We start from the raw sequence: 10,698 nt of genomic DNA, 5'->3' as shown, positions 1-10,698 counted from the left end.
CCCATTTACGACTTGCATTTCATTTTTACGAGACTAAGTACAAACCTAAGAATGACTTTGGAACTTTTTTAAAAATTAGACCAAACATACAGTTTTAAGTAAAATAAAGGGACCAATTTGTAATTTACTCTATAATCATTATTCATTAGTCGATAAATTTTCTTTCAGACATATATACTCAAAATGAAAAGCGTTGGAAAAAGGCGTGGATCTACCCATAGCAAAAGTCATATCGCGGAATGCTGACTCCGTACAGCCCTCTTTCCTCGAAGTTGTCATTACACTCTCGTGTCATTGTCTCCTTTCCTCTCGATTCCACACTTTAAACCCATCAATATGAATGATTTTGCACAAAAATGGTTCATTCTATCCTCCATCTAACTGGTCTTTTGGGGAAACACATCACAAAAGGGGCTTTAATTCCATCCACAACTGCTATTTCATCTGATAGATGCAAGTTCAGTCTTCAACAACCCTGTAGAAATGGGCAACAAACATGGTTCATTAGAGAACATGGAAAGAGAGAGACTAATTCCGTCGTCATTAGAACAAACATATGGCGTGCACGAGGATGATGGTGAAGTGAAGGCTTGTGGGTGCTTTTGTTTAGGTTCAATCCGAAAGAAATTCAAAGGTTTATGGAGTAATTTACGAGCAGTGGTAGTTAATTCTTGGGAAGTTGCTCGATCGGACCCTAGAAAGGTTGTGTTTTCTGCGAAATTGGGATTGGCTTTAGCTTTGATTTCTTTCTTGATATTTTGGAAAGAACCTCTTCCCGATATCAGTGAACACTCCGTTTGGGCTATACTTACTGTTGTGGTTGTCTTCGAATTCAGTATAGGTAAATTTCAGTTCCCATCCTTTTCATCTTCATTTGATACCCGTTTTCCATTTCACGTTTCTTTAAGATTCGCAAGCTGTGTTCAATTGTTTTGAGTTTCAATTTAAAATCTTTATGTCAACCTAGTGATTTCTTAACATGAACTTGATACCCTTCTTCCCAATTTCATGTTTCTTGAAAAAATGGATCTGGAAGGGGCCACTGGTTCGGAGTTTTAGGGTTTATAACTTTATTTTGAATCTTTATGTGAAATTGTAAATTACCATAACAATTTTCTATATTTTACTTTTTTCACACTACAAATTTCCATCCTAATTTTACGTTATATTCTTAATTTGTTATAAAGGCGCAACATTTAGCAAAGGATTGAACCGGGGACTCGGGACTTTATCAGCCGGTGGACTTGCTCTTGCGATGGCCGAATTTGCTCACTTTTGTGAACGCTTTGGGGCTGCATGGGATGAAGCTATTATTATCATCAGCATATTTACAGTAGGTAACCACCATATCATTTTTTTCCTACTAAATATCAATTCACTTTTATTTTATTTTCTTTATTACATAACTATTTCTTTTGTAGGATCACTTGCTACTTTTGCAAAACTTTACCCTACATTGAAGGCGTATGAATATGGATTCAGAGTGTTTACTTTGACTTATTGTTACATTATGGCATCGGGGTATCGAACAAATGAGTTCATGGGAACAGCTGTTGATCGGTTTTTGCTAATTGCTTTGGGAGCTGGTGTTGGTTTGCTTGTGAATGTTGGAATTTATCCCATTTGGGCTGGTGAAGATTTGCATAATTTGGTTGTGAAAAATTTCTTCAATGTTGCTAATTCTCTTGAAGGTTTGTTTGATACTTTGTGATTAAGAGTTAAACATAATGTAACAAATTTCATATGTTATGTTATGGCTATTATTTTCAGGTATTATTAACCAATACTTGGATTGTGTTGAATATAAACGAATCCCTTCAAAAATCCTTAATTACCAAGCTTATGATGATCGGCTTTATACCGGATATAGATCGGCTGTGGAATCTACAAGTCAAGAGGACACTTTGGTAATTTTACATTCAAAGTTCAAACCCTTTTTTTAATTTAAGTGAAAAAAAAAAATCAAAATGTAGGATTTGGTGTTTGATATGTTTTTTTTTTTAAGATGGGATTTGCAATTTGGGAGCCTCCACATGGTCGTTACAAGATGTACAAGTATCCATGGAGGAATTTTGTGAAAGTTAGTGGTGCTCTTAGACATTGTTCTTTTATGGTTATGGCATTACATGGATGCATACTTTCGGAAATACAGGTAATTCCAATTCCAATTCCCATTCCAGAGTTTGAATTAGGGAATTCAGAAAACCGAATTCAACTTTCTTTCCAATTTTTTGGTATTATGATTGTGGTTTTGTAATCGTTCGGATGTTTGCAGGCGCCGGCGGATCGGAGACGGGTTTTCCAAGACGAACTTCAGAGAGTGAGCACCGCCGGAGCCAAAGTCCTCCGGGAGCTCGGTAACAAAGTGAAGAAAATGGAAAAACTCGGATCGCTAAACATCCTCGACGAAGTTCTCAAAGCGGCGGAAGACCTACAAACGAAAGTCGATCGGAAATCCTACCTTCTCGTCGATGCAAACAGTTGGGAAATCGGAAAACCTCCGATCGAATTTCAAGACATTCAAGACATATCAAAAACCGACGACAACGATCCGTTCAAATACCACGGGTACCATTCGTTCAGCGAAGCCCGACTCGATTTGGGAACATCGAGGAGTCCTGAAACTACGAATCTGCCATTCGCGGGTACAAACGGTTTTCACAAATCGTTGACTAGGGAATTCTCGTTTAAACCGGAAAGAATGGTGATTCAAGATGAAGGGGATACGTACAAGAGTGCAAGCGTGCTTTCTTTGGTGACGTTTACTTCGCTGTTGATTGAATTTGTGGCGAGGCTTGGGAATTTGGTGGTGGCGTTTGAGGAATTGAGTGAGACGGCGAAGTTTAAGGCGCCGCCGGCGGAGGGGAGGGTGGAAGAGGAGGAGGTTTGTGGGTTTTGGGGTAGGTTTTGGAGGTTTGTAAAGCCTAGGGATAGAAATGACAACTTGTTAGCTTAGAAAAAAAAAACCTAATTTCTTTTCCATTGTTAATTTTGGGGATTTCATGTTTCAGCCATGGAAAAGGATTTTAATCTTTGGTAGTAGTAATAACAAATAATTCGGGATCTTTCGTTTAAAGTTTCAATTTCCATAAAAATGGATTATAAATTGTGTAACTAGTTACAAACCATCAATGCTATACTATAAATCTATACGAAAAAATAACAAAAGTAACCAAAATGTGTGAAGACTTTTAACAAAATAATCTCTTGTTTGAAAATTGATGCAAAATAACAACATATTTAGTTTGGTATACTTGGATTATGTTTTGCCCCAACCAAAAAGATGGTATATTTATGATACAAGCATATTATTATAAAGTTGACTACTACAAGAAAGTGCACAAAAGGAGGTGAAAAAAATATAAGGGTTAGATATTTACAATACCATTATACATATACATATACTACAAGAAGAAAGAGAGAATGATGTCTCATAAAGATGGTAGATACATGTTAGATTGCTTTGGATTCACACATTCGGATCTCATCCAACCAATTTTATGCTTCGTATTGTCATAAACAACCAAGTTTCCACGCATTGAGATGTCTGCAAACCAAGCAAACGAAAAGGGCAAATTTGTAAATACTTAGGACTTAATGACCATTTTGATGACTTTTTCTATTAAGTCAAAAAGAAACACTACAAATAACATCTAGCAAGAAATCATATGTGATCGTACCTCCAAGAACTATATGTGATCCATCAAGCAAATCACTACCATCAAGAATGCCTAAGCACACATTCCCCTTGTTCTACATACACAAAGAGAGTTACATTAGGTCATAGAAATTAAACCACACATTAAATTATTAAATCTAGGGCACAATTCTTACACTTATGACCAAATAGCCCTCCGGAGGTATCCTTAGATTTGTCGAAATACTCCACCATTTTCTCCCAAACTCAAGATTCAACGGTTTGAAGAATTTGCTAACATCTTTGATAGATCTATAAACGTGTCAAAACTTATAACTTTAGACTAAATGCAAGAAATAGCAACATAATTTTATTTTATTTTTATTTTTTCTTCTCAATGTACCTTAATGGAGTCTTGAATCTCCAACAAATGGGAAGTGTTGTATCTGAATCATCCTCAATGAAGCCATCAAGTGAGACATCTTTAAGCTACAATTTATATACAGAAAGAACGACTTAATAGAGAAAGTCAGAGGAACAAGGCTTTTCTGATTAAGTCCTAACTTTTTACAAATTTGCCCTTGTTTAGTTTTTCCTTTCGTTTCCCCAAGTGTGTTGTCATTTTCTCAAATGTCTTTTAAACATTATTTATTTAAACAACACTTAATGGATGAAAAAGGAAAAAGGGCATGAGTAATGAGTTACTCACCATAGTAGTTAAATCATAATAAGCTTGTTTTGTAAAGTATGTATATGAACTTCCACTATCAAAGATTATTCGTCCATTTCCCTTTTTTTGATGATGTAAACCAAGTTGTTTTGATCCGTATGTCACTCTAGAAACTTCTGCAAGATAATTCCTTCACATGGGAAAAGCTAGATGTCAGAAAAATGAAGTATATAAGAAAGGAAAATTTTACTTACACCATTGTATCGATTTAGCCAATGAATTATTATCTTTTATTGATTTAGCTACTCAACTATTATCATAATTTTCATAAAAAATGATAGTTCAATGGCTAAATCGATAAAATAGTGAAAGTATGTTGTGTTTTTTTATCTGTATTTTGCCCTTTTTCAAAACCACACTTGTGTACCAATGGGTTATTGTGCTTTTCTTTTTCTTTTTTTTCTTCTTATTGAAACCTTGTACTTTGAAAAATCTACCCAATAATTTTAGTGAAAATAGTTGTGTATTTGGATGACATTGCTATAATTGGATAGATTTTTTTTAAGTAACAAACTTACAATGTTGTAATAGGAAAAAATGAAAGTAAGATACTATTATAAATTACAAATAAATTTAAGTATGTTGCTATTTCTTTCATTTGACACTAAAAAATTCAATAAAAAACATAAAAAAGAAATGAGATGCTCACATGGAAGCATCATTGAGCATGGGAACCCAAGACATTTTGACTTGTGGCACAAAGTCAACTCCTAAGAACATGTATCCACCACCAATGGACTCGGATGTGAGACAATGACCAATCACATTGTCAATAACACCTTGTTTTGCTAATTGAGAAGGCAAACTCACTTTAGCCCTACTAAGTCCAAGAATCCCATCCGTTTTTGTTAATGAGTTTAAAAGCATGCCTTGTTGATCATATGCACACCTACACCACAACAAAAAGATATCATTTTTTCTGTATAAATCTTGATTGTGTAAAAAAGACGTAAATGCCCTCATCATCCCTATCATCGAAAAACGACCCTAGAAGGCTCGTTTGACTGCCGTTTGACTGGTGTCAATGGAACAAAAAATTGCATTTTTTCCCGCCCAAAAAAGTGGGACACGACTCAAACTTGATCTCCTGTGCAAAAGACGTAAATACCCTCATCATCCTTATAATCCAAAATAGCCGTAGAAAGCTTGTGTCATTGATGTCAATGGAACAAAATTTTCATTTTTTGTTCAACCCAAAAAAGTGGGACATGACTAGAACTTGATATCCCATATGTGCAAAGGACATAAATACCCTTCTCTTCCCTATAATTGAAAATAACCCAAGAAAGCTTGTCCAGACTCATCCAAATATATCCTTACTAGGAAGGGATATATATATATATATATATATATATATATATATATATATATATATATATATATATATATATATAAGAGAAGAATTTTACCCGATGATAATTTTGGAATCAATCGATGTGTTGTTTATATTTACAAGACGAATTTCATCCCTTGAAAGTACCCCTAAAGAGGAGCTATGATCAGCATACTCAATTTCATAATCACATTGAGTGCAAGACTCACAAGATCCAGATTTGCTTGTATGTTTGAAATCAAAACAGAAAGAGTCCTTTGAAGATAACAGATTTCCTCTTGTTGGCTTGTAATAAGGGTGTGCTCCCTGAGTTCATAATTCTTGTTATTACAAAAGGATTTACATACAAAACTTCAATAATGACTAAATCAATAAAATTGTGAAAGTAGTCAAAGTACAAGTGTTTTTCTGTATTTTTACCTTGGAACAACTAATGCAAGGGGCATCACATTGAATCCATGTCAAGTCACTACCAGTGTCTATGTCAAGAAAATAGGGTTTAGGAGGGCTTCCAACATGAATCTGTGTGTAATATAGCCTGTATAGTTTTCAAATGAACAGATTAAATGCAAGAAATAGCAATATAATCAGTTTAACATTATATTGCAACTTCAAATCGTAATTCGTATACCCAAACACCTAGAAAGAAAAATTGAAACTTCAAGAACACATACCCATCTAGAAAGGTATCCCCATTGATAGGTAAAACTGCGCTAGAGCTAGTTACAACCTTGATGGGCAACCCTCCATCATCGACAGGCAAAATCGCACTTTTAGAACCAATCATCGTAAACTTCCCCAACTTAACCTCCGTATCTCTCGATTTTGACATTTCTCCAGACCCCATTTTAGGATACAATGGAAAAATGAAGGAATTAGGTTTTTTATCATCATCTTTATCATCTTGATCAAGCTCATTCAAGGATCCGGGACTCGTTAATTTCAAAAGACTTTGAGGGGATTGTAAGGAACAAAAGGTTAGTATGGCAAAAAGAGCGATACCCATAAGAGTCCAAGAGATTCTTCTTCTAGGGTGTCCGAAAAGGCTTCTCCTCGCATGAGGTAATGTGATCGGAAGGTGCGATGGTGGTGTTGACTGTGGTGCTGACGGTGGTAGTGGTGGCGATTGATGTGGTTGGTTGGAGAGGGTGAAAGCTGTGATGGTTTTTCCTAGAGAAGGGTTGTCTGGCGGAGGGAGAGTGATGAAAACAACTCCTTTCAATTGAGAGCAATCTTCATCTTCACCGGATGCCATATTCTTCTCTCTCTAAAACCAGAATTGAAAATCTATGTGTAGAGGTAGAGAGAGAGGGTAACGAAGAAGATGATGAATGAAGAGGGTCCGATTTCTTCCATCATAAGTCATAACTAGACGTCTAGAAAGAGACTGGATGTACGACTCAGCTCGTTTACTTTAAACAGATGAAGATGCAGCGAAAGTTCTTCCATGGATCACATTTGACAATGACAAGCTACCAAACCTTGAAATTTCACTTGTTATATTCTTTTTAATTCTGTTATATTCTTTTTAATTAATTTGTCTACGTATTTATCCCTTTAATTTGATTAATTAAATTGTCTACATATTTATCAATTTAATTTGTTTAAAGGTATATATATCCGGTCAACCGGTTTATTCCAAATAAACTTAAAAAAAATGATTTAATAAACTTATATATTTTTAATTTTATACATATTTAATTTTTTTTTATAGATTTAGTCCCTAATAATTTTTTGTTGCAAAATAAATTATTTTTGTTTTGATACAAATTCAGTAGTTATAACCGGTTTTTTTCTCATGACATCCTACATAAAACAATCATTAATGAGGTGTTTGGGTTGTTGATCTTTATAATCATCACCACATCAACTGGTTGGTTGTTTTGGTCTTGTGTTTTGCTTAAGTTTTATGTTCTTAACGTCTAACTTCTTCATATGATATTATATTTTAACGATCTTTATATCTACGTGTTCATATTTACTACAACTTTTGTTTAGATTAATTCCATTAAAAAGTACTATATTTTTACTTACGATCTTTATATACATGCATTCTTTATGAATGTATGTATAAACATTTTTTTTATAAAATTGTAAGCAAAACATATTCCTTTTTAATGGGAGCAATATAAACGAAAATGGTAGCAGACTCAAATATGAACGCGTATATATAAAGATCGTTAAAATATGAAATCGTATGAAGAAGTTACGACGTTTAGAACACAAAACCTAAACACCAAACAATCGAGCTTGCAGTGATCATAAGCATGAACAACCCCGAACACCTCATTAATGATTATGTATGATATCGTGAGAAAAAACCTAAAGAAACCGTTCATAAGTATTGAATGTGTACAAAACAACAATGACTTATTTTGCAACAAAAAATATATTAATAACTAAATGTGTACAAATTGAGAAATATATTACTCTATTAAGTCACTTTTTCTGATTTACTTAGAGTAGTCATTCATAAGGATTGAAAGTGTACAATTAAACAAATTGAAATAGCAAATGTGGACGAAAAAAACTCAGTGACCAAATGTGGTGTAGCCGATAACTTATCGTTCATTGTTTTTAAAGGTCCTTTGTCGTTTTTTTTTGGCATTTCATGGACATAGACTTCACTTTCAAGTTTTAAAAAATCACTATTTTTGAAATTCTTGACTGACTATCAGATAATAGCCTAGTCGGCACAGTTAAAAACTATATCATTAAGATGCCACGTCCCTTTAGTCTTTCTTCAAATTTCATTGGACCACTTCACAGCCATTGATCCAGTATGTCTCCCACTAGATATGTCTACCGCTATCTGTAACACCTCAAATTTTAGCCCAAAATTTTCATTTGTAATTTACCAAAAATAAGGTTTCACAAGCCAAGTTATCAAATACATAATTATCCAAAACAACAAGTATCATAAATATCAGAGTCATAAACATGTCCTAGTAGTAAATCTCCCAGTGAATGTGTACAATCAGACATTCGTCTTCCCGCGGTCCCCAGAAGTAGCTGCCACATACAAATCAACAACTGTAAGCATGAAGCTTAGTGAGTTCCCCAAGATACCACATACAACACAACATAAATAACAACTATGGGTTATCAGCAACCTTGTGGACTATCAGCAGTCCCATTGGGATAACAACATGCCATGTGAGTTATCAGCAACCCTGGAGACTATCAGCAGTCTCACTCACATATAAATAGCATAACATAATCATAGCAGCTAGACCCAGCTTGTCACACCCCCACACCGAAACGGCGGAAACGTTCGGGGGTGGAGGACATCATGTACAATATCACAATAATTGCATCATAGTAATCAAAGTAAACACAACCATTACATTGAAATATAGGGTTTTACATCTGTTTGATACATAGTTTGTATACATCAAAAGTATAATAAAATATAAAGATGTGACTCTATACGCTCCGTCTTCTCAAAATTCTGTGCCTACTGATTTTTTGAGAATACAACCGCTTTTGAAAGAGTGTCAGCATTAAGCTGGTGAGTTCATAAAAATGTTTTTGTAATGAAAACCTATCAGTGAATTTGTAAAAATGTTTGTATGCTTCCCAAGAAAATCCAATATTTTCTAACATATATGTTTGTTACAGTTTTCTCTAGTAGTGTATAATGTATTAGTTTGTATGCCTGATTACCACCAGCTGTATTGCATATCGTTGATTTGAATGAAAAACCCTTTGTATGAAAACCCTGGCTATTACCAGTAATGTATAAAATGTTTTGTTTGAAAACCCTGGTTACCACCAGTATGTATAGTAGTTTCATTACTTAAAATAAAACCATGTATTGTATCTCCTGGAATCCTCCAGTGTAATGTATACTAGTTTTATTAATTAAAATAAAAGTAATGAAGAATGAAATCCCGTAAACAAATGTTAGTTTATACTATTATGAGTCGTATAACCATGCTTGATATGACTGATGACCTCTGCGACGTTCTTCAGGCGTCGAACGATATGATATTTGTCACCCCAGGCATGTCTGCCTAATTGTAGCTAGCAGTTTAGGTATGGGATTGTCAGTGCTGAATAGATCTATTCACAAATCCGACACTCTCCCTCCAAGAGAATCCAGTTACACTAAATAATAAGATGTATTTCATACCCTGGAGGGTACAATTGAAGAGATGTCTCACAATCCTGTATTAACTAGTTTACGTGTAGTTTGAATTGTTCTCTTGTATTTGAATCCTTTTATATACCTTGTAGAGTAATAATAATTATACTTAAATAATTATTTAGTGTAGTACTCTTGAAATCCGAAAGTAGTAATGTATATCATAAACTAAGTCTGCCATAGTTTATATGTTTGTTAATGTATAAGCTATGAATTTGTATAAATTGTACATTGTAATCCCAAACTATACCGATTATAGTCTGCATGTATTTTATGTACTTGGTTCATGTATTGATCTGAAAACTATGCAATTTTGGTTGTAAGTTGAAAACGTCCCTTATGATCAGCATGTTACAAAAGGGATGATAAATCTAAATATTTTATAAAATACGGAAATATGTTGGTTGTATCAATTGCATAAGTTTTAAACATATTGAAATTCTTTGGTTTAAGTTCACAAAAATCATTTGTGTTTGACTTGTATTCCCCCTGAAAACATTAAAAATAGTAAAAGCGTAAGGGTATGAACTCACTGATGGGACCGTGAAACTGGAGTGAGAACCCTCGAGTTGTTGAACGCGGATTTAACGGAGACCTAATAATAAACACATATATGCAGTTTATTAGCAAAACAATTAATCATAGTATTGGAAAACACTTGTTTTTGGTTAAGGAATGTTACCGAGACTGATAAAGTGAATGAAGGGTTTTTAGTTTCCAAAGTGTTCATTGTTGGACAGTGTTCACGGCCTTACACGGTTCACGACCGTGAACGGTTCTTGGTGAGGATTTGAAGGGTTAACGGTCCTTGAATGGTTGCGGCTGTGAATAGATGTAACGCCTGTGTTTCT

The 10,698-nt window shown here is 34.4% G+C and overlaps 2 protein-coding genes across 2 annotated transcripts; one reads left to right on the top strand and one right to left on the bottom strand.

Moving 5' to 3' along the window:
• Window positions 1-209: 209 nt before the first annotated feature.
• Window positions 210-3,076, top strand: LOC145030766 (aluminum-activated malate transporter 9-like). Its single transcript, XM_078979177.1, has 6 exons — window positions 210-841; window positions 1,188-1,337; window positions 1,422-1,691; window positions 1,771-1,907; window positions 2,006-2,152; window positions 2,276-3,076. Exons 1-6 carry the CDS (start codon window positions 484-486, stop codon window positions 2,954-2,956), a joined length of 1,743 nt encoding a protein of 580 aa, XP_078835303.1. The 5' UTR covers window positions 210-483; the 3' UTR covers window positions 2,957-3,076.
• A 275-nt stretch (window positions 3,077-3,351) lies between these two features.
• LOC145030765 (Eukaryotic aspartyl protease family protein) lies at window positions 3,352-7,169 on the bottom strand. The gene is made up of 9 exons (XM_078979176.1): window positions 6,375-7,169; window positions 6,121-6,238; window positions 5,777-6,006; window positions 5,017-5,256; window positions 4,347-4,497; window positions 4,041-4,126; window positions 3,835-3,949; window positions 3,681-3,753; window positions 3,352-3,547 (listed from the first exon to the last, which is right to left on the bottom strand). The coding sequence occupies exons 1-9, from the start codon at window positions 6,953-6,955 to the stop codon at window positions 3,432-3,434; spliced, it is 1,710 nt and encodes a 569-aa protein (XP_078835302.1). The 5' UTR covers window positions 6,956-7,169; the 3' UTR covers window positions 3,352-3,431.
• Window positions 7,170-10,698: the final 3,529 nt, after the last annotated feature.

Source organism: Lactuca saligna, chromosome 2, assembly GCF_052625555.1.
Source record: "Lactuca saligna cultivar CGN05327 chromosome 2, ASM5262555v1, whole genome shotgun sequence".
Lineage (NCBI taxonomy): Eukaryota > Viridiplantae > Streptophyta > Magnoliopsida > Asterales > Asteraceae > Lactuca > Lactuca saligna.
This window is presented reverse-complemented; position numbering and strand designations above follow the sequence as displayed.

Coding starts and splice junctions, on each gene's coding strand:
- LOC145030766 (XM_078979177.1), top strand. CDS start 484: ATGGGCAACAAACATGGTTCATTAGAGAACATGGAAAGAGAGAGACTA. Junction 1,338..1,421: donor CATCAGCATATTTACAGTAG/GTAACCACCATA, acceptor TTTCTTTTGTAG/GATCACTTGCTACTTTTGCA. Junction 2,153..2,275: donor GCATACTTTCGGAAATACAG/GTAATTCCAATT, acceptor GGATGTTTGCAG/GCGCCGGCGGATCGGAGACG.
- LOC145030765 (XM_078979176.1), bottom strand. CDS start 6,955: ATGGCATCCGGTGAAGATGAAGATTGCTCTCAATTGAAAGGAGTTGTT. Junction 3,950..4,040: donor AGATTCAAGACTCCATTAAG/GTACATTGAGAA, acceptor ACACGTTTATAG/ATCTATCAAAGATGTTAGCA. Junction 3,754..3,834: donor AGGGCTATTTGGTCATAAGT/GTAAGAATTGTG, acceptor TTGTGTATGTAG/AACAAGGGGAATGTGTGCTT.